Below are 24,589 nucleotides of genomic sequence, written 5' to 3'. Positions count from 1 at the left end.
GGGCATTTCTCCCATTTCAATGAGCAGGGCAGGTACTGGGGTAGTTCTGAAGGCCCCACAGCAAAGCCTCAAAGCTCTTGCCTGCACCACATCCAACCTAGCCAGAACAGTTTTGGACGCAGATCCATATACAAAGCACCCATAATCAAGAGCAGATCTGATCATAGCCTGAAAAATTAGCATCATTGTCACCCTATTAGCCCCCCACCCACACCCAGCCAGACTTCTCATTACATTCAAAACTTTTTCACACTTCAACACAATTTTACCTATGCACGGCCCAAGTCATACGCTCTTCAAACCAAATACCCAAAAATTTAAAAACCTTTACCTTCTCCAATGGAGACCCATACATATATAGCCCTATTTTAGGTAACTTTCTTTTAAAACCAAATATCATATATTTAGTCTTAGAAGCAGAGATTTTGAAGCCCCATGTATTTCCCCATTCCTCTACAGATACTAACACTCTTTGAATCTGTTTTAAAACAAACTCTACATTACGCCCTCTTTTCCAAACGGCCCCGTCATCTGCAAATAAAGATAACCCGAATCCCCTCTCTATTCTACCAAAAATATCATTAATCATTATATTAAATAAAACTGGACTTATTACACTTCCCTGTGGGGTACCATTCTCTATGTCCACAGTCTTTGAACTAACATTACCATTGTCCTTCCTTCGCTTGCTTGATTGGTTGAATGTGACGGTCTTGGCCATGTGACTGCAGGGACGTCGCTAATAGGGTGCTTGCGGGGCACACTAAATCCAGTAGCTATGCTACATGCTATAGCATTGCTATATATTCCCATAATCTTATGAATCACATATATATTACAGCGTCAGCTTTTATGCTTGAAAGTTTAAAGAAAACCACAAACACATGCAATTTAGTTTAAGTTTCTTTCTCCCCTGCATAAAAATGGTTTAGTCCGATGCAGAGGAGGTGTGTTCGGCAGGCTGGATGGATGTAATCAGAGCCCGTCTACGGAGAGCCTGGCCACTCCCTATTGTACCGAATTTTGGTTGTAGTTCCACCAGAGTTCCACTGGGGGCGATCGCCCATGACTGCAAAATGAATGGGAGTCTATGGGCTAGCTACACATACTCTGATTTAAAGCAGCACTCAGTAGCTTCGGGATTTCTTCGCTGTATTCTCGCTTTTTGCTCGCAGGTTTCTCTCTAGAGCTCCCCCCACAGCTTCGGAATAGATATTTGACAACACTGTTGTAAAAACTCTTTGGTGATTCTCAGACACCAGAGGCTAGTAGATCAACGACATCAAAGCAGATGGGACATTCTTTAAAACGTCTTCTTCCTTCGGGTTCGAACAGCGTGAGGGAGCGCAATAATGACAGTATTTGAGCAGATTTCTTTTGGCCATAAAGCAATTGTTTACATCGCGAGACCTGATATCACGCGATACTTCCTGCCGCGGCTGCCGGCGGCCCGCCGTCTCAAAGTTGCAAGTGCGAATTTTCCGCTCACAGGCACCAGGGGGGTGCGAAACGACCACCATTCAACCCGAAATAAGTAATATAACCATTCCAATGACTCCGAAGCTGTTCAGTTAAGGTAAAAAAGTTACTTAGTTCACCTTTAATCGACCGGCTAAAGTTACAGGGCAGGCACGATATTTTTTTCCCAGGATGGTAGGGGAAGACTCATGAATATTTATTAGGGAAGTCACCCCTGATTGGTCTTAACCCCAGTGACGGGTAGGTTTAGGGGCGGGGTTATGCGTAGGTCATCAGACCCCCAGTGACGGTTAGGTTTAGGGGTGGGGTTAGGGGTAGGTCATCACACCAATCAGGGATGACTTCCCTAATGAATATTCATGAGTCTTCACCTACGGAAAAAATATCGCCAGGCGGGGGGGGGGGGGGGGGGGGAGTTGGGGGGCTGGGGCTGAAAATGTAGACGTGAAGGCAGACACTTTTTCCGATACAGTTCAGAAAATATTTCAGAATGCACAGAAACAGTTAAGGGTGTACGATATTCTTCTCAAATATATAAGAGATCCAAATTTGATTAGAAGGATATAGGTTTTTTTCCACCCTCTAATAATTTAACTGTTCCTTTCGTTCATCGAGGCTTCACACTCCATCCCAGTAGGTGGCGGAAATGAACCTCAAGCTGGTTTGCCAACCACCAAAAAACACAAAAGAAGAAGACACTTTGACGTGTGTGTCTGGATTATTTCGGCCGCGTCCGAAAAAGTATCTGCTGACTTGTTGTCTCGCTGTCCCCGGACAGGCTTCTGAGGCATCGTAACGGTTTAACAATCTGTTCTACAGCAAAATAGAGCGAGCTTTGGTGAAAACAAGGGGATTTTTTAATGACTACAATTGCAATTTCTCGCTAGAAACAAATGACATAAGTGGAAAACGTTGTTCAAAAATGCACAAACTGACGACCAGCCGCAACTTTTAGATGCCATCTTTATTTTTGAATGGAAAGCACAGGATTGTGGAATATCAAAAGGCAGCAAAAGATACATATGTGCTGCCTTAAAAATATGATCAGATAATGGTATCTCAGGAGACAGGAAGTGAAACTAGCATTGCATTCGGACGTGCCTTGATGTCTTCCGACCTTTTTAATCATTCAGCATTTAAAAGTTTTCAGACGCCGCAGCCCTCTTCTTCTTCTTGGTTTCTTCTTCAACGGCGACAGTGGCAACCAGCGTATTATGTACATTTCCGCCACCTTCCGCTCCGGAGTGTGGAACAGAGTTTTATATTCTATGTTTCAGCCCTGTCTCCCTAATAATACAATCAAAAAATGCTTTACTATTTATTTCACTTGATCATTTTATTAAAACCGTAAAATGTAATTTTTGAATTCCATTTTTCTTCATTTCTCCTGTCATATTGTTCGATCCTTTCTTGGTCACTTGATACATTCAAGAATCGCATGAAGTATAGTTTCTTCAATATGTCATGTTCACATAACAAATTTGGATGTTTCCCTATTATTTTGAGTGTGCTATTTAAATTGGAATGCCCTAACATTATTCTATTATACATAACCTCTTATTTCCTTGATTTACCTATCTCTTTTATTAATTAAGCTATGAATTTACCCTTTTTTCCATTATTCCAATTTACTTGCTATTCTTATATTGGTTTATTCCAGATTAAAGCCTTTATTTCTGACTTGCTGCTATATGGAGCTTGTATATTGTTTCTCTCTATTTTGTTCTCTATTCTTTCTCTGTATTTGTTAATTTATCAACATCCTCATTTCTCTTTACTCCTATGCTGGAACCCGAATAAAACTGACTATATCATTTTGAACAATTCCTGAATGTATTTGTAATATACTAAAGAGAATTTCTTGGCGGCTAGATTTAAAAGATCTCAAGCTCTTTAAAACTGAAACTGAGTCGGAACAAATTAAAACATTTCCAGGTTTATGTTGCTCTACCCACTGTAATCATTATTTAATGACTGAAATAAATAGTTAACTCAATTGTTGGGTTACTTTTAACCCAATGCATTGGGTTAAAAATAACCCACAGTTGGGAAGGTGCAACACCACCCCATAGTTGGGTTATTTTTAACCCAACATTATTAAGTGAGTGGTTCTAGCATGTCAAATTTTTTTTTTTTACTTTAAATAATAAACTATTGTTATAGATTTGCTTAAACTGATAGGCTACATGCCTTGCTTGATACTTGTTTATTTACATTTATGAATGTCATTGTATTTTGCTCATTATGTGAATAGAGAAAGAAAACATGCACTACGCTGAATATTCATGACCAAGAGAACGTCATGGAAACTTTGCATATTCAACCAATCAGCAGCGATTCCTGTTCTCAGGAGTAACCAAGGTAAAATATGCAGAAATGTAGGATCCGAGCCTGTACTTCTCACACCTCCCTAGTATACTGTTACTGTAGCCTACATGTGTTTTCATACTGTTTACATTCACTAAAGACATTACCGACTATGTTCATGTTCTCACATCGTTAGAATTCATAAAAATGTTACTGGCCAACTGGTGAATCCTATTGAGAGGACTATGCTGCTTTACAAAACAAACAGTTTTAAACCAGCAATGAGAGGACAGGTTTTACTAGTCAGATGACTTTATCAAACACACAGGCTGATGCAATGAATTCACTGCAAAGCATATTAATGCCACTTATCAATGGCAAAACTGAATGCAAGTTATATTTTTTGTGTGTCTGCAATGCTACTCCTAAAAGCCACTTTTCATGCTACCACTAAACAGTCAAATTAACTGAAAATAATTGTCAAAGCTCAACTGTATTTTTATATTATTGCAAAAATATTTATTCAAACAACTAACATCAAATGGAATGATGTGTCTACAGCACTGTTAATCATTTCCATCATTACTAAAATTTGGTATTCCAATTCCTCCATGAGAATATAATATTGTATTTGATGCAGCAGCTTTTTTGAGCATTTTGCTGGGATTTATTGAATTTTATAAGCAATTAAGGTTTAATAAAGATATCTTTCCCTGAAACATTTTGATATAAGTATTTCTGAAATAACCATTTTGAGAATATAAATTGGAAATTAAATTGGACTTATAATAACAAATACAGTGTTAATAATACATTTTGTGAAATTTAAATCCTACATATAATTTATCCAACTAACCTGTTCCTAAAGAGATATAAAACTCATCTCTCTGAAAATTGTGTATTTTGTAAAAAGGATGTTGAGACTGTATTACATTTTTTTTTCGAATGCATGTGTAAAAAAAAAAATGGATTGATTTTGAATGTTCATTTAATATGCTAAATTTATCTAAAATGTAGGCTATATAGAGAAAAGGGATGTTATTTTTTATTATGAAAAAAAAAATGTAATCATAATAAATTGATTAAATGTATTAATTTAACCCCCCTAGGGGGGCAGGGGTCGAAATTCGGCACAACCGTTTATATATGGGCACACCACCTGTTAGCAACCGGAACCATGAACACATTTAAAGAACTGAACTCCTCTTTTACTTCGATTATAGGCTACCCTTCTTGTTCTCAGTTTGCCTATTTATATAAGTTATGTAGGCATACATGGTATGATTCCTATTTATCTTGTTCATATTTTTGATATGTTTAATGTTCAACATAGCCTATAAAAAAAAACAAAAAAAACATTTTTGCCCGGTCAGTGCGTTATGTCAGCATGACATTCGGAACAAGTCGGAGCACATTTCTAACCAGTTCCTTCCTGGAAATCGGGTATCCATCAACTTCCAGTTACCAGTGAAAGTGCAGTTCTAACTCTCTGCCCATTCAAGATAGGAGCCTGGTCTTGGTCCGAAATAGCTGCCGGGAGGCGTTGCCAAGATGGCGGCCGAGTGGCACGACTTGCCTAAAAGGGTGGCGACACTGACTGACTGAGGTCAAATATACTGAAGTGCAGCAGCAGGTGTTTCATCAGCCGGAGTGCACTGAAGAAGAACTGCTTCTTCTCACAGACTCACAACTCTTCTGAGATACACCAAATCAAGCACACTTTACAGGTAGCTACACGTTGTATCTGACTGAATGATTTTTAAAGAATTGATTACACTTAATATGCTAAAAATGTGATTATAACATGTTGGCATTCTCCAGCTTGGTACATTTTTGTAATGTTAAACCACAGCTTTTCCTGTCATACCTGTAAAAGTTTTTTTTTTTCAGCCCTGGAATTATAAACTAAATAAATGAATGATAAATGAGAATAGCCTGTAGGCTATCTTGCAGTTCTGACGTTTTGTTTCCCAGAGGTGTCAAAAGTAGGCTATTTACATTCATTACTCAGGTAGAAGTATAGGATACTAGGGTTTAAAAAGACTTCTGTAGATGTTGAAGTATCAACTCAAGCTTTTTACTCAAGTAAAAGCTTTTTACTCAAAACTACTTAAAGTAAAAGTAATGTAAGGTAAAAACAATTTTTAAAATGTAAGGAGTAGAAAGTAACAGATAATTGCGTCAAAATGTAAGGAGTAGAAGTAAAAAGTCGTCTGAAAAATAATTACTCCAGTAAAGTATACCAAATTTCTACTTAAGTAAAGTAACGAAGTATACTTCGTTACTTGACACCTCTGTTGTTTCCACAACTGCAAGTTTTATCCTCACAACTGCCAGATCTAAACTCAATTGCGAGAAGTAATGTCATGATTGCGTTATTGCGAGACTGAGAAAACTGTGCAATTGTGAGAAAAAAAGCCAATATTGCGAGATTATAATTACGCAATTCCGACTTCTTTTCACACTTCCACAACGCTATGAGAGTTATAGGAGGCGAATGAAGAGACTCCCTTATACTTTTTTAAACATTGTATTTATTATAGTCTAAACTGGTACGTACATTGCTTGATACTTGTTTATTTTCATTATGAATGCCATTATATAGCCTAAATGTACATTTTGCTTATTATGTTAAATAAATAAAAAAAAAACACAAGAACACTTTTTTTAACACAAGAAACACAGAATGACAATGATATATTACATGCCAGGGAGCAAGAAAATATATAGCCTAGGCTACCTTTTGAAAAGATTCACAGTTTTTATATGAAGATTTATTAACTAGTTCGGGAGGAGCACGTTCAGATAATTAACACGAGTGGATAGCACTCAGCAATCAATGACAAGAGGGTATATATAGACTCAGCAGTCTTACCTCGATCCATTGACGTTTGCAGCATCCCCCCACCACCCCTTCTCCACACTTCTAGTTCTAAACACTTACATTATATGTTTTCACTCACATAACACTCAAAATTATATGTAGCCTAAGTTTGAACTCGTGAAAGCTTATTGGAAGAGTTAGAGATCATATACATATACAGTTTTAAATTTCTTTCTCAATGCCACACACTACCACTGATCTATATCAGTGCACATTACACTGAATAGTCATGGCATCTTTGCACATTCAACCAACTGGTGCATAGATACTACAGTGAGATGATTATGTTGATATAAACTACTAAACTATTTGTATACAGTTCAACCATAAGAGGACAGGTTTTACTTGCTCAGTTGGAAGTTTCCCTGCTTTGTACATTTTCACGTTTAACCACAGCAGTCTTTCCTGTCAAACCTATACAAGAAGCTTGTTTCCGCAAAGGAATAAACTTTTTTTTTTAATCTCACAGTTTTTGACTTTATGACATGGAATTGTGAGTTTATCATGCAATTCTGTGAATAAAAAGTCAGAATTGTGAGGTGTAAATTTGCAGTTAGATTTACCAAAACTGGTGCTGATACCACAAAAAGTACTAATGTCAGTACAACAGTAAAAAAAGAACAATAATCAGGGCCTAAATTTCATTTTGGAAAACTGTTTTGAGCTTTTAAGATTATGTTCAATCGTGTGTCTATCACAATCGTGTCAATTTGTCTAATACATTTATTTAAACTTCAAAACCATACAAAACACAAAAACATACCAAATAACAAACGGCAATTTCACATTACACCTTCTTACAAAAAAATCTGAGAAAGAAGTAATCCTCCTAACTAAAATGCAGTAAACAACAGATATCTAAACAAAATAGTTTGACCCTATCAACTATAATGTATGTAAATTAATAAGCACATAAAACAAGAACAACTCAACCAAGGAAATATAAGTAAAAAATAAATAAGCAAACTTAAGAACAATTCAAATTTCCTAACATTGGGGTTTACATCAACCGATATTCTGATATAAGTGAGAAGAAGTTAATAGCAGGGACTGTATTAATTTTCTTTAAGCATTTACAAAATAAAGAAAAGTAATTTTTTAATGCATTCACATTTGGAAGAGATTTTGTGAAACGACATTTGAGTATATAGAATTTAACAAACAGTATAATATTATTTATCAAATATTCAACTTTTTTTATCCTTCATTAAAAGTCCATATTTGATCCCATTCCAGGAAAATAAAATCCATTTGAATAGACATAGAAATCAGCCAGTTATGTATTTCCTTCCACAAATTATGTACAATCTCACACTCAAAAAAAAGATGCTCTGTTGATTCCGACAATGATTTACAAAAATAACAATTCTCCGTTTCAAATTTTAATATTTTTTGAATAAATTCTTGTGAAGGATAAATTTCATTTACCATTTTAAAATGGAAGTGGAAGGCAGAGAATTTCACGGGTAACTTTGAAACCCCAAAATCACATGTCAATAGGAAATCTATACCGCCTAATTTTTTAAACACAAACTTAGGTAAAGAGAACCACATGTCTTTACTACAATTCAAAAACGACTGGAGCCATTTTAGTTTAAGTACACCATCCATGGTCTTAAAATCAATTGCATTTATTCCTCCCTCCTCACATTTTTTAATCATGTCTGCTTTTCTAATATAATGGTGTTTATTTTTCCAAATAAAGTTAAAGATGAGAGTGTTTATTTCTTTTAGGTTTTTAATGGAAAGCGGTAATGAGTACGCTGGGTATATTAGTCTGGAGATAAGTTCAGTTTTTGTCAATAATGATCTTTCAAATAATGTTAGGTCTCTCTGACTGCAACCAATTATTTAATATTTTTCTGGATTTTTCAATAGGCTTCTGGATGTTCTTGTTACTGGTTCTAGAGTCTTTGGAAACCCATATACCTAAATAACGAACCTCCTTTTTCACTGGGATGTTATACAACATAGTTTCTGAACTGTCATGAATACTTAAAAGTTCGCATTTATTAAGATTAAGTGTTAGGCCTGAAGCCTGGGAGAATAATCTCATCCTCTGAAGAACGACAGGTATTTGACCCTTATTTTTTAAAAACAGTGTCGTGTCATCCGCTAATTGACTGATAAGTATTTGTTTTCCGTCTATAATAATGCCTTCAATTTCAGAGTTTTTTTAACCAGATGGACAATAACTCAGCAACTATAATAAACAACAGTGGAGATAAACTACACCCTTGTCTTATCCCTCTACCAATGTTGAATCTTGGGGTTGTACCCTCAGGGAGGGAAACACAGCTACTAATATCTGTATGTAACATTTTAATTATATCCAAAAAATATTCTCCAAATCCAAAGTATTCTAAATCGTGATAAATAAAAGAATGTTCAACCGAATCGAAAGCTTTTTGAAAGTCAAGAAATAAAATATAAGCATCATCTTCCACCAAATCATTGTAATCTATTAGATCTAAGGCCAATCTGATATTATTATGAATTAATCTACCTTTCATGAATCCTGATTGCGAGTTGCTTATGATTTTTGAGAGACCTACTTTTAATCTAAATGCCAATGCCATGGTAAGGAGTTTATAGTCTGTATTGAGAAGAGTGATAGGCCTTAAATTATTTAATATTTGTTTGTCTTTCTCCAGTTTGGGTATTAGTTTAATTAACCCCTGTTTCATCGTTGTCATCAATTCTTTTTTATCAATACTCTCTATAATTGCATCAAATAGTAATCCTTTTATTTCTTCCCAAAAATGTTTATAGAAATTAGCGGTTAATCCATCTGGACCAGGCGAACGATCAGATGCTAATTTTTAATAACTTCATCTAATTCCCCTAATTTTAAACCTTCTTCACATAACTTTTTAAAGTGATCATCAATTTTTGGGATCTTATCCTCTATTGTTAGAAAAAAAATTGAATCCTGTTCATTGTAAGAAGGAGAGTAAATGTTACTATAAAAGTTATAAATTTCTCTCGCTATTAATTTTAATTCTGTGCAGTCTTACCCATTAATTAATAGACAAGAAATTGCGTTTTTTTCTTGTCTTCGTTTTTCAAGCCTATTAAAAAAGGCTGAATTTTTTTCCCCAACCTCTATCCACTATGCCCGTGATCTAACAAATGTCCCTTGGGCTTTGTTAAGGTAAAACTGGCCTAATTGAGTCTGTATATTTGAAATTTCTATTTTATCCTATTCTGACCAATCCAATTTAGAGTAGTAATCGAGCAATGTTTTCACCAAATGGTTTTCCTTCTTTTTTTTCCAATTCTAGTCTTTTACTAAAAGCAATAGAGTGTTTTCTTATGGAAAATTAAAAAAATTCCCATTTTTGTGACAAAATGGTATCTTTGTTGATGTCTAAAATTAATTCTTTAATTTCACGACAGTAAACATCATTCTTTAGGAGGGATGAGTTAAACTTCCAATAATCCTTCCTACTCCTTGAAAGAGTCTTCAAGCTTATTACACAATGATCGCTGAGTGGGTTTACACAAATATTAGTAGATACTTTGAAATGCATTATGGGAGCAGAAACTAACCAGTAATCAATTCTTGATTTATTGTTTCCATTAGGTTTTAACCATGTAAATTGTCTTATGTTAGGGTTATTTGTTCTCCACATATACACAAGATAATTTTCGTTCATAAAATGACCAATAATGGGGTTTGGATGGCACTGAGTATATTTTGAGGGACACCGATCTATCCATTCATCTACAACAATATTAAAATCCTCACCTGCTCCTACAAGATCAGTAACATAGGTTGTTTTCAGCTCCTCTATAACATTTGTAATTTTGTAAAGCAAATTTTTGTTTCTAAGTTCGTTATTGTAACCATAAATATTGATCAAAATGAAAATGACTATTTTCAAAACACAAGCTGGCCAGTGACCTTCACTATCTGTCCTTTGTGCAACAACTTCACCATAAAACTTATAAAAACAAATAGCTACTCCTGCGGAGCGATTAGAACCATGACTAAATATCATCTTGTCTCCCCATTGCTGGCACCAAAATTTGACATCTGATTTATCAGAATGAGTTTCTTGAAAAAGGAAAATATTTTACCTTAGTCCCTTACAAAAAAGAAAGATCGCTTTTCTTTTGACAGAGTCTTTTAAACCCCTTGCATTAAACGATGAACAAGAAATGACACTTTGATGTGGCAACATTGAACACATAAAAAAAAAACATTTTTAGAAAAGTCTTTCCCCATAATGTCCCGTTTTCATACTCAGCCTGCTCCTTTAGGTGTCACCTCGATGCGCTTGCCATTGATGTATATGGACCTCGGAAACCTGCGGTTTTCCCCACAATCGTGTCAATTTGGCATTTTGTTGCAAGGTCCTGCCCATTTGAAAGATCGCCCAATCATGGAGGGATAAACATATTGATTGAAAATCCAACGTCTAATGGGCAATAAGATATTTTTTTCTGACGCAATAAGAGTGCTGCAGGGATGACTTTTCAAATTGTTTTTTAAAAAACTTTCCCTGACAGCTTGAGTTGGAATAGTTTGCAATATATAAACACAAGGCTGTAAAAGCGGACTACTGATCAGGCTAGTAGGCATTAGAGATGCACCGATTGATCGGCTGGTGACCGGAATTGGCCGATTTTTACTTGATCTGAAAAGAAAATCTGAAAAAGAATTAGTCTGAGTCTGACATATGCCGATTTTATGCCGGTCAAATGCACCCGGCATGGTTAACATCGCGCAACATCAGCATCACACATGCAAACAGAACGCATTAGGAAACCTTGTGAATCACGGCCGTTTCACACCGCAAGCGTGAGCGGCGCATGAGCAGCGCGTTTTTTTTTTTTAGTCGTAAATGTTTATTATTATGGCATGCCTAGAGGCTCAGAAATACGCCATATAATCGCGTTTAAAGCCAAAACCGTTTTTAAACCGTATTGGACGCGCAAAATACGTCAATGGCGACGTATTTGACGGCGTTTGAATGTGCATGGAAAGCGCCACTTTTTACGCCGTTCATCTCGCCATATGACACCGTAAAAAAACGCCTTTTTTATGCTTATAGTATAATGAGACACGCCCACTGATTTCCACAGCCAGTTAGTTTGAACTGTTCTCTCCCAATCAATGATGAACTGAGTCAGACCAGACGAATTCAGCACGGATCATTTATGGTAATCCAATTCGTATGCTCCCAAGGAATTATTGATTTTATGTAGGCTATTAAAATAATCCAAGCTAAATAATAAACTGAAATTAAATAAAATATTAAAGAACATTCAAATCAATAAAGCAAAATTAATAGGATTTTCACATTTTAAAAGGGTGTCACACAGGGCTTAATTTTAATCGATCGTTTCACTCAGGGGAAAAATGTCAAAAAGATCATTTAAGGCTGATCATTCTTAGTGGGCGTGTCTCATTATACTATAAGCAAAACGCCGTAAAATAGCGTGCGCTCTGTGCAACCAAAACGGCGTTTTTTACGGCGTCATATGGCAAGATGAACGGCGTAAAAAGCGCCGCTTTCCATGCACACTCAAACGCCGTCAAATACGGTGTCATTGACGTATTTCGCGCGTCTTTTACGGCGTTTGTAATTACAACGGCGTATTGTACGGCGTCCAATACGGTTTAAAACGCCGTATTTGACGGCGTTTGGCTTTAAAACGCGATTAATCTATGCCGTATTTCTGAGCCTCTTGGCTTGCCATATTTTATATCAATGAGTGCATTCACACTGCGAGCAGGAGCAGCTTGTGAGCAAGCAGGAGCGTCGCGTGAGCAGCAGTGAAGCGCGGGTTTCGGCGCCGAGTCTATTTTTGCTGCTGCTCACGCTCAATTAAAGTGAAAGCACACTTTTGATGGACAAAATAAGTACACAAAAAGTGCCCAAAATGCACAGAATTTTAATGTCTAGTGTGTTTTAACAAGAACTGGAGTATAATGTCAGAAAATAATATTTATAGAAAATTTACCCATTTAAACTTGTTATTATTCAGTTTGGGTAAAAGTATATGGTGTTTTATATATATATAAAAAAAAAGAGTTAACTAGTCAGAATATATACGCTTTCTTTTAGTTTAATCGTAATTAACTTTTAATTTCCCACACCAGGAGTAATTTATATAGTTAAATTTTAAAGCGATTTTCTGTTCAAAAAATGTTCTATGTTCTATGCAAAATGTTCTATTAAAGACAAGATAGAAAATAAATATTTGTGTGTGCTGTAAAGTGGTTAGAAAAAATGAAATCGGAATCGGTTAAAATCGTTATCGGCAGGTCAAACTCAATGAAAAATTGGAAATCAGAATTGGCCAATAAAATTGTAATCGGTGCATCTCTAGTAGGCATGTGACCATATCATGTTCTATATCACAATAAATGCTTTTTTTCATTGTGTACGGTATTACATTTTTCTCGATTGCTTAAATACATTTCTTAAAACTATGCCTCGTATTCTCAAAACTATAAACACAAATCCATAACATCTCACCCAATTCCCCAAACATCCTATTTTCAGGTCAAAATGAAGCTCTACACTCAAAACCATTCACTCTTGCTGAAAAACCAAACTTTGCCCTCAGACGGGACACACAAGCCCTCAAAATCACACACACTACAACATAGTCTACTGGTGCAATAAATTCAAAACAGCATTTCCAAAACTGGTAAGTTATCGTGGTTCCTGCCAGGGCTGGGCGATATCGCATTCACTACAAAGAGCCGTAGTTAACTGACAAGCTGAGCCATATCGCATTAATATCGTGGACGTATCACATGCAATAATTAATGCAATATGGCTCAGCTTGTCAGTTACAGTTTTTCTCGATTGTTTACACACATTTTCTGAAAGCATGCCTCATATTCTCAGAACTCTACACACAAACCCCAAAAAACACACACAATGGGCAAAACCCCTCAATTCTCCTGCAAAATGAAACTTTACATTCAAAACAATGTTATTTCTTCTCAAAATGGTATTTTGTTTTCAAATGACACACACAAACCATTATATTAATAGACATTTATCAGAACCAGTTGAACACTGATGTGCTCAATGTAAAACACTATGATGAATGCAAAACACTTCTTCTCCATTCATCATAATGACTTCCTGTTTTTTTTTTGTTTTTTTTACTCTCTCCTCTAATTTTTTTTTTTTTATATTTACTTACACTAAGATGTGTGTGACCAACATAGGACAGTAAAAGAGCACACACAAACCATATTCTAATATGGAATTCGAATTGTATTGGAATGGTAAAGAGTGTTGGGACATAACAGGAGGGCTTCCACTCAAGGATACAATATGATGGACATGTCTAAGAATGTTCCACATATGGTTGAAATGCCTAGAAAGATAACATTCTGGGAGTCAAGACTATAAAGGAGAAAGGATGCCCTCCCTTCACTGTCACACTCTGCAGCCACTCTGTGTGACTGCTGGCCTTTTCTTGCAAGAAAATACACCTCATCAAAGACTATTGGAAATGTTTGTCTCTTATTCAGTGATAGAATTTTGTTTGCCACCACACCTCCCTGAAGGTTCTCGAGGCGACGGTAGAGCGACTCAAATTTGGCCTTACTCGTAGCCGAGCCTCCCTCATAGTCATAACATTGATAAAGACATGGGCAACTAGAGTGGCTTGAATTTCATCTGACACTGCTTGTCTTCTTGCCCTTGCCCTTCCTCCTCCTCATTCTTATCCCTCTTCCTTCATGTCTTTCTGGATCCATTGTTCCAAAACGCAATAAACTGATTTGGGCCCTTTTATCTATCTATTGAAGGATCTGATTGATGTGTGTTAAATTTTGACTCTTAGTGTTTTCACCTGGGTAATTGTGTGCTAACTGAGCTGAAGCTGTGCTGACTTGAGTGAACAATTTTGAATGCTAGTGCTTTCTAAATGACAACATGTTCTAAGCAATGAGAAATGAGGGGATTTGTGTGTAGAGTTTGCAGTGACAGTTCAACAAATCTGACTCATGTGTCAAAACAGGGAATAGTGTTTATAGTTTAGTGAAATGGGTGTGCTTTTTGATAAATGGGATTATGGTTTTGAAATTTTAGTTCAAAAACCTGGTTATAGTGTTTAAGCAATCGAGAAAAACTGTATTGTTATAGTATACTGCTGTGTATATAAGTTGCAACAACTTCTTAACACAATTGCAATTTTTTTTCCAGCATCAGAATGTGTGGTATATGGGCCTTGTTTGGTAGTGATGAGTGCCTCGCTGCTCAGTGCACCAATGCCATGAAGATCGCCCATCGTGGTCCAGATGCTTTCCGCTTCGAGAATGTCAATGGATTCACCAACTGCTGCTTTGGGTTTCACCGCCTTGCTATTGTGGACCAGCTGTATGGCATGCAGCCTCTGCGTGTCAAGAAGTTTCCCTACCTCTGGTTGTGTTACAACGGTGAGATCTACAACCACATCAGGGTAAGTAACATTCTTTGGCCTATTTCACTTTCACTTTATTTCACGAAAAAAGCACCATATAAAATGATATTATTAAATAATATATATTATGATTGTCATTAAAAACTTTTCTTCTACTAACAAAAGTTATTTTTTACTTTGTACTGATTTTCTCTTTCTTTTTCCTCTTCCTCCTTCTCCCCCTCCGCCTTTTTCTGCCTTAAAAGTGTATGGGTTAAAAAATAAATCAGAGACCCTCAAATTGGCAGGATAAACCCAAATTTGTGTATCGCTACTCAGGCACACAGACACTCGTTCTACAGTAGGTGGTGCTATAAGGCAATTTGTGTTTTGAATCATAACTTTAGAACCTCAAGGACTAGAAACAAAATAGTTTTTTCCTCCTTTCTTTTTTTTTATCAAAGCATTGCAAAGTTATAAGATGAAGTGCCCCTATTATGCTGCGGACCCTGGCTAGTCTGAGACACAACCATCTGTGTGTGCACGCACATGCGTGTGTGTGTGTGTGTGTGCTATAGCCATGTAAGATTTTCAAGGTATAATAAGTTTCAGAAAGTTTCACGGTATACAATATTAAACAATATATAAAATAATAATAATAATAATAACATATAAATTGTCTATACTAATAATAAATATAGCTGCAAGCAATTATTGGGGCCAAGCAAGAAGCAAACATGAAGCTAGCATCAGACCATCAGTAAAATATAGCATTTTATATATACTTTATTGTAGTTAGTGGCAATTTCATGTTTTGTTCAGTTATAGCGCCACCAAGAGGTGCAATCCTATCAGTTTTTCCTCAGAATGTGCCCATACATAGGTGTGTTAAATTTGGTGAAAATGAAAATATCACAATTCGTTTTGGAGTTAAAGACATTTATATGTATGAGCACATGAAAAATGACCCCCATCGAACTTTGATTGCATTTATTTTTTACACTTACAAGGACAATTTTCAACTTTCTATGTTTCCAAATTTCCTACCGTGGTTTCATCTCAGTCGGACTAAGGGTTTCAAATATATTCGCAAAAGTTGTTTTAACACTAAATTAAGCGTTAAAAAAAAAACACAAAGCAAAACCCATCATGTTTGGTATCGCTGGACTCGGCAAGGATTCAGGAATCCTAGGAGAGGATGCTCGTGAAAATAAGTCAACCACAACCAAAGTTATAAGCATGTAAATATCCGAAACTTCTCAGACTCCTTCAGGGCACCGTGCCGATGACCCATACTGAGTTTCGTTATAATAATAAATGAAAACATGGACAAATACCTTAAATAACATTTAAATAAATGATTATTATTATGAGAAGTACATACAATATGTACAACAGTGATATATTTCTGACTGTAATAATTTTTTTACTTCAACTTGACTTTATTTGTAAGGAGAGATTGTATTCTCGAATATGGGTGAACATGTTCGATTGTTTCGTCCTTTTACAGCCATGTTGCGTTTTTTTTGTTTTTTTTTTGCAAATTGGCTATCTATCTTCAAGAACAACAATGCATTTATTTTTTCGATATCGATACCCATATTTATTTTGGTGGGGGATAGAGATTAGCGATAGCAGCCTCTGTCTCTAACACTTTCTCTGCTGGATATGTATGGGTGGAGCAAGTCGAGAGTTAGAGAGTGAGCAGTCAAGTGGAAAGCAGTTTTTTCATACCTTTGATGTGCAAGATCGCATAATTGTACCCGTTCATCATACCGCCTAGTATATCGGTACAACCCTAGTGTGCAACCGTGGCATCTGCCACATTTATTGTTCCAGTATGACTCTCCACATCATCTCTCCAATTCCTTCATGGTTTAACATGCATCTAATGATCTGTCTTTTTCCTTATAGCTGAAGGAGCATTTTGAGTTTGATTATCAGACCAAGGTGGATGGAGAGATCCTTCTGCACCTGTACGATCGCTTTGGAATCGAGAAGATGCCAACTCTGCTTGATGGAGTGTTCGCATTCATCCTGTTGGACACTGCTAACAAAAAGGTTTTCTTGGGGAGGGACACGTACGGTGTGAGACCACTGTTCAGACTGCTTACCGACGATGGCTTTCTAGCTGTCAGTTCTGAGGCCAAAGGTATAATGAATAATGTAAAGGACTTTCTCTGGTAGGGCTGCACGAATAATTGAAACTAAATGAAATCCCACTAATTCCGAGTTCACACTGCACGATTTTATTCCCGATTTTCACTCACTGACATATTTTGCGAAATCGCCATCAATTACCTGAAATCGGAGGCAAATTGTTACTCGTTCATGCGAGTGACAATCAAGCAGTGTGCATTATCAAAGAGGTGATCTGAGAGAATCGCAGACGCATCACTGACGCCTGTGAGATATTTGGCATGCTAAATATTTGGACCTGTTTGCAATTCAAAATCCTGCTGTGTGAATGTGTTCTGACTGGAAATTACATTGGCAATGACCTACAGCCAATAGAAGAGCAGGATACTGGGCAGCGGGAAGTTTGAGGAGGAGTTATAGACCAGAACATCAGCAAACAAAGGCTCCTCCGTCTATTTGATCCCAAGAAATGGAGGAAAGTTTATTTTTCTAATTGCTTAAAATGAACGACTAGAGGTCAATCAGAAAAACCTTTAGTCGAGAGCAGCCCTAATGTTTGTGCTGCACGTTTCACTGTTCTTTTACGTACCTCAAGCTCATCATCTGGTGTTTTCAGTGTCTCAGAGTGGCTTGGTTCACAGTAAATGCTGCTCCACTCAAACTCATCTTTACATCTGCTCTGAGTTTGGGTTGCATTTAGGAACGCAACATGTGGCAACCATCTTCCCAAACTTGTGATGAGAAGTGCTTCTAATCCAAAAGAGAAGGCTCCCTGAGGTTTTCTGCCAAAATAAAATATTCATGGTTTACTTATTATTATTATTATTATTATTTTATTTTATTTATTTAATCACATTTTCATTTAAAATCGTGCAGCCCTATCTCCTGAGGCAATACCTTGAGCACACCTTTATTCCAGAATTTAATTTTAACAACATCACATTTTCACTGTGATTTAATCCAAACAGGTTTGACAGAGATCACACACTCCATGTCCACCCCTGCAGAGATCACCCCCTTCCCCCCAGGACACTTTGAGGAGTTTGACTTGAAGCCCAATGGAAAAGTCAAGTCTGTTCAGATGGAGCGCTTCCACTGCTGCACAGATGAACCTAAACATGCCTCCTATAACAACCTTCAGGGCCTTGGCACAGGTAGATGCCATATAGTGACGTAAAAGTAGTCCAGATTACTTGTGCATTTCTATTTCACATGTTCTGAAGCCATTTGATAGCTTTGTGTGACCCTCTTTCCAAGTATCATCAAAAATCATCCCAATCGCCTCTTGTTCTGTATACTCGTCCTTTGCCATGTTTTTGTTCGTTTCTTTTATTTTCTTCTGCAATCCAAAACTCCCTAACCTGTGTCTCTCCATTCAAATCCTTCCTTCTCGCTTTCCCAGAGAGCTGCTGTAATTTGCTGATGGAAATTACTGTTATGAGCCATATGTTGCCTAAAAGCGCATGTTGTCTACTGTCAGGAGCAATTTGAATGATTTTGATGGTGCTAACAGTTGAAGAGTTACGGTAACGTGAATACAGCTTGGTTTGTGACAGCGCCAACACAACCAGTTTAATAGAGTTAAATATCTATGGAACGGATAAACGTAAGAGTTACTTCTAGAACCTCCCTGTAATATACATCTGCTTACACCACCATTTACTGTACCATCAATCAAAACTATAGAGAAATGAATCTCTCCCTTGTCATCAGGGTTTGAATTGGAGACGGTCAAGAGCAACATTAGGATCCTGTTTGAAAATGCTGTAAAGAAACGCTTGATGGCTCACAGAAGAATCGGCTGCCTCCTCTCAGGTGCCTGTGCTGCTCTTTCTGTTATTTGCTTTAAGTGGGTTTGTTACTCTGACTTTTTATTACATTCACCCTATCCATGATGGTTTATTTCCAGGTGGTCTCGATTCCAGTCTGGTTGCCGCAACACTCGTGAAACTGGCCAAAGAAGAAGAGCTTCAGTATCCCATTCAGACGTTTGCCATTGGTGCAGATGACAGCCCAGATCTTCTTGCTGCCCGCAAGGTGACACTGTACATTCAGTTTATCATATGCACTTTATGCTTCTATAGCCTGAACATGTGTTGCACTTTCTATGGATAGTGCATTTCTATACACTTTGTGTTGACTTAAAAGCATTAGATGCTAGTGTTGTCATGATTGTGGAATTTCTAACCTCGATAAAATACCTTAGAAATATCGAAGGTTTAATACCATTCTTGGATTCTACAGGGAAAAATTTAGTTTCTGAAGAAAATTGTGTACATTTTTCAATCTGGTGCATTTTAAGAGCAAAAGTAAAAGCATTAACCTTTTACTTTTAGCTTTTTAATCTTTGCAATGGCTTTATGCCTGTACTCTAACGTGGACTCAAACCCTCCTGTTTTATTACTGATGGTTCACACCTCAGATTTGAAAAAAGCTCAAGAAATGGTTTGTAAAGCTGTGGAAAAGTGGGAGTGTAGCGGGTGAGAAGAGGGGAAACAACAACCAATAATACACAGATCTACAAGATGCTCATTATACAAACAAATGAATATTAATGAGCAGAGAAAAAAAAAGAGTAGGGGGCATCATTATGTATTTTAAAAATATAACCCTATGACAACAAACTCATAGGGTTTGTACTGTATCATTAGAGACTACTATCAACTATTATTAACAAATCAAAATAGGGTTTTAGAAATATCAACAAATCAGCATTATAACTTTCTAGAGCTATTGGTCTCAATGAAAAATGAGGAAGAACATTAAAAATGTCTAATACATTTATGTGCACTACAATCTCAATGTAATTTTAAAGGCATAATTTTTTTGTCATTCTTCACATTTTTGGTCAACGTCATTGTCTTTTGTGTAATAATTCACTGTATCATTGTTCATCATCAGATGTACCGCTGTGTCAGTGTGCTTATTTGGACATTTCATTTGAAGAAGACACGATGAAATATGTGCCCATATTCAGTACTGGTTTATGTTTGGATAAAAGTTCCATGGTTAAAAGGGCCATGAAAGTCTAAAACACATTTTTTGAGATGCTTCCAGTAACATATATGAACCGGTTGCACATCAATGGTCTCATTTTTATTATAGAGGCAAAAGAGGATCATCGTTTTTTGGATAGTTTTGTTCTTCCAGTTCAAATATCAGTTGAATCACATGCCATATGTGGTTTTGAGTATTTAGTAGCAGATCATGTTGGTTTTAACTGGTGTTGTGTGGCAGGTGGCAGCCTACATTGGCAGCGAACACCATGAGGTGAACTTCACGCCTGAGGAGGGTATCCGCGCGGTGGACGAAGTCATCTTTCACTTGGAGAGTTTTGACATCACCACTGTGCGTGCCTCTGTTGGTGAGTACAGGAGCTCACACTAATTATAGGAGTAGTAGGAACTAGGGCTACTCACCAGTAATGATTTTGTTTTTTTCTAGTCGACTAATAGTTCATTTAATCAATTAGTTGACTGATTGCATTTTAAAGCTGCACTATGTAACATTTGTTTTCAAAAATGTACAAAATGTATATACTGAGCGAGTACATCATGAATCCATTTTCCAAACCGTGTTTTTGTCTTATCCTGAATAATAAATGTTTATATTTGGACTATTGTAGTCCAGTATCTGCGTGACATAGACATAGTATCTCATAGACATAAACGGAGAGAAGTCGCTCTAACTACAATGTTCTTCCACAAAATGCAGTTTTGTTTATTATCCGCTAGGCTAGAGTGCCAGAAGTTACATATTGCATCTTTAAATTTAATTACATCATTAAACTGTAATGATGATTTATATGGTATAAATCAATAATGATCCTTTAATTGCCTATATATAATAGTGTAATCAGCAATCGTGCACACACACTCGTGCTTGCCGTAGCACAACGATTAAGAATGAGTTATAAAAAACAGCAAGGAGACTGTCTGAACATTTTAATAATTTATTGATAAAATTGTGTTTTCGGATGCAGAGATTTATTTCAACAATGCTGACTCATCTCAGTAGTGGTTGTCTGTTGATTACATAATCTGAGAATATTTGCTTTCCATTTGAATTGGTTCATTTAAAAGTAGACATTTCAAGCTTTCTATAGATGCATTTCTCATGTCTGTGAGGTAAGTATACACTGAGTTTCGGTTTATTTCGACAAGCTGAGACTGAGATGGCAGAAAGAGCATCCTGTTTGTTTTCATTATTTTACAAAGTTTGACATTTTATTGTTATTGCGAGTGCACACAATTACAAATACAAATGAAGTATTACTCTTTTGAATAATGTATTATCTGTATGACCAAAAATATATTTATATTTTTTGCATCATTTGCTTCAGCAATATGAATTTCTTTACTCAGCTTATAGCCACTAGGTGGCAACAGTGCTTTACAGAAAAAGTGTGTTCAGTGATTTTGTTTTTGTTTTTTTCTATGCAGGAATGTATCTGATATCAAAGTACATCCGTGACAAGACAGACAGCGTTGTGATTTTCTCAGGTGAAGGTTCTGATGAGCTGACACAAGGATACATCTACTTTCATAAGGTACATGTCATTTATGTTCTTAAGTTTACATTTACTGTCAACTCCAAATGTATAGAAAAAAAGCTACTTAAAAATGCTCAAATAAAACGGGTTCTGAGATGTAGGGTGTAGCAACATTTGTGTAGTTTTATAATGTAATTCAATGACATTCAGACATTTCACTATGGTCACTATGTGAGACATTAGTGTCTTGTCATGCATTGTTAGCTGTATCTTCAGACTTGGATTCTGCTGAATTTGTGATTTTGAATTAGGCGCCGACCCCTAAAGCGGGCGCTGAGGAGAGTGTACGTCTGCTGAAAGAGCTTTATCTGTTTGATGTGCTGAGAGCGGACAGAACCACGGCTGCACACGGGTAAGACAAAATACCCCTTCCTTCTCTTCCCTTCCCACTGTAACTTGATTTCCAATGTTTGTGACGTCAAACCTTTTCCACTAGACTGGAGCTGAGAGTGCCTTTCCTGGACCACAGATTCACCGCATACTACCTCTCTCTGCCTGCAGAGATGAGAGCACCAAAGGTGAGTCCTGACGCCTCACAATTCAGTGATTTATCCTTCCTCATGTCAGTCTAAAATGTGTCTGTTCCCACATCAGTTACGGTGCCTGGTCTGAAGTGTAATATAAAAACCAAAACCCCAAATATGAGCAATAATGATAGTGATGCTTAATTTATTGGTATTGCTTTTGTTTTTCAAATATCATATTAGTGTTTTTTGTAATCCGACTGAATAACTTGTTTGATTGGAGCAGAATGGTGTGGAGAAGCATCTCCTGAGGGAATCGTTTAAAGGGATGAATCTTATCCCAGATGAGATTCTCTGGAGAAGGAAAGAGGCCTTCAGTGATGGTATGACATCCTTGAAGAAATCCTGGTATGCAAGCCTGCAGGAGCACATCGAGTCTGAGGTACTACACATGCACACACAGACTATGATGTCATGGACAGTACACGGTGTGTATCCTTTAATCTATCTTTTCTCCTTCAGGTGAACGACTCTCAGTTGGAGAAGGCTGATAAGCTGTTCCCTTTCAACCCCCCCAAAACCAAAGAAGGCTTCTACATAAGGCAGGTCTTTGAGAAGAAGTACCCCGGCCGCAGCGACTGGACGCCACATTACTGGATGCCCCGCTGGATCAAGGCCACCGACCCCTCAGCCAGAACCCTGTCCATCTACAAGCCTGATAAAGACCAGTAATCGCATCATTCTTCAGACCCTGGCTAAAGATTACATTCTTTACAGCACACACATCTGCCTATGGAGCTGGTTCAGAATGCATGATGCTACCTTCTTCTATTAAATTAGCTAAATTTAAGTTTTTTTAGGTGGTTTGATTAGTCTTTTCTAAAGAGAACTTAATTTATAATACTGCAGGCCAGTTCTTCACAGAAGTATCTTTTAAAAATGAAGCCCTGTCCACTGCCTTGCTTAAGTTCAGTGCATTTATGTACAATATACTTAGTGCCATTCTCATCCATTTTATTTTATTATATACATTTTATTTTATAATAATAAGCTTTATTTTATTAAACAGAATAAAATAAAAGATTTGGGAGCTGTTTTGGTTAAAAGACTCCACTACAAAAATATATACAGAAACCTATTCTTGTTACTGCTTTAAAACTCAGAACTTAACATTAGCCAACATTGTCAACAAAAGAGTTTTATACAAAGATTCAGAAAGCTTGAAGGGGATCCATAAGATTTTAAGATCAGGGGTGCATTTTCCAAAGCCAACTATGATCACAATTTCTGTCGTTACCAATAGAGCTCAATGAACTTGCAAAGAAAGTTGACTAACGTTAATTTTGGGAAATGCACCCCTGGGCTGGAAAAGTTGTTGGTTTGATTCTTACAGACCATGAACTACTTCCATTTTGCACTTGTGCTAAGCACTTATGTTCCTTCAGTGGGACTGTCCCTTTGAGTGTTTTTGTATGTGTAGAGTTAGTTATTTTAAAGATTAGCAATTGATTGGGTAGTTAAACTGCTTTTAACCAGTGAAATTAAAGGGATGATCCATTAAAAAAACCTGTTCTAAACCTGTTAAATGTTGGTAACCAAACTGTTTTGGTGACCAGTGACTTCCACTGATTGGACAAAAACAGACTTTTTTCAAAAAGAAGAAAGAAAGAAGTAAGTTCTGAAAGCACCCTCACATGAGGGCGAGTAAATGTCAATTTTCATTTTTGGGTAAAATATCCCTTTAAAATGTATTTCTAAAACAGTTTGTAAATTTCTCAAAGTGAAATGCCTCACACTGGTTAAAGTAAGATTAACCATTTAGCCTTATGGGGAGTTGATATTTTAAATGTTTTTATTTGGTGCACCAACACTATAATCTGGCAAAATTAATAATAATAATTTTGGATTTCATTAATGAGATGGATGTGTATGTAACATGAGTGTATAAAGCATCCTCAGACTCCTTCACTGACTAATCAAAGACTTTTCAGTTACTTTCTAGACCTTGATGTGTGCATAAGTTATTGATTTGAAAGATCTGGTCATGATGTTAATAAAACTTTTCTTCAATATATCTTGATGTGTTTTAATTAATGTCAGTAAATAAAAGGATGTATAAATAAGCTATAACTACATAAAAGAAAGTAGATCTCAAGGTCCAGAGTTGATGACCCCTGATGTAGATGATAGAGTTCAAATAAGGTAGATAACTTTAATAACATAAAACAAACAAAAAGCGGTATGAAGTGGTAGATTTTCCCCTACGCACCTGACTTAAGTTTTGCCCAGGTGTCCCAGACACCCAAAAGTTTTATACTCTACTAGGCGTACTTCAATACCTAGGCAGACGACGTCTCATCCTTTTTTTTAACACTAGCACTCGGG

The 24,589-nt window shown here is 36.6% G+C and overlaps 1 protein-coding gene across 1 annotated transcript; it reads left to right on the top strand.

Moving 5' to 3' along the window:
- Nucleotides 1-4,956: 4,956 nt before the first annotated feature.
- LOC308682728 (asparagine synthetase [glutamine-hydrolyzing]-like) lies at nt 4,957-24,278 on the top strand. Its single transcript, XM_081352616.1, has 12 exons — nt 4,957-5,513; nt 14,854-15,109; nt 16,964-17,201; nt 18,157-18,342; nt 18,902-19,003; nt 19,098-19,225; nt 20,426-20,552; nt 21,631-21,737; nt 21,992-22,092; nt 22,177-22,258; nt 22,491-22,646; nt 22,727-24,278. Exons 2-12 carry the CDS (start codon nt 14,861-14,863, stop codon nt 22,934-22,936), a joined length of 1,686 nt encoding a protein of 561 aa, XP_081208742.1. The 5' UTR covers nt 4,957-5,513; nt 14,854-14,860; the 3' UTR covers nt 22,937-24,278.
- The last annotated feature ends 311 nt before the right edge of the window (nt 24,279-24,589 follow it).

Source organism: Scardinius erythrophthalmus (genome assembly GCF_964197995.2).
Source record: "Scardinius erythrophthalmus genome assembly, chromosome: 22".
Taxonomy (NCBI): domain Eukaryota; kingdom Metazoa; phylum Chordata; class Actinopteri; order Cypriniformes; family Leuciscidae; genus Scardinius; species Scardinius erythrophthalmus.
This window is presented reverse-complemented; position numbering and strand designations above follow the sequence as displayed.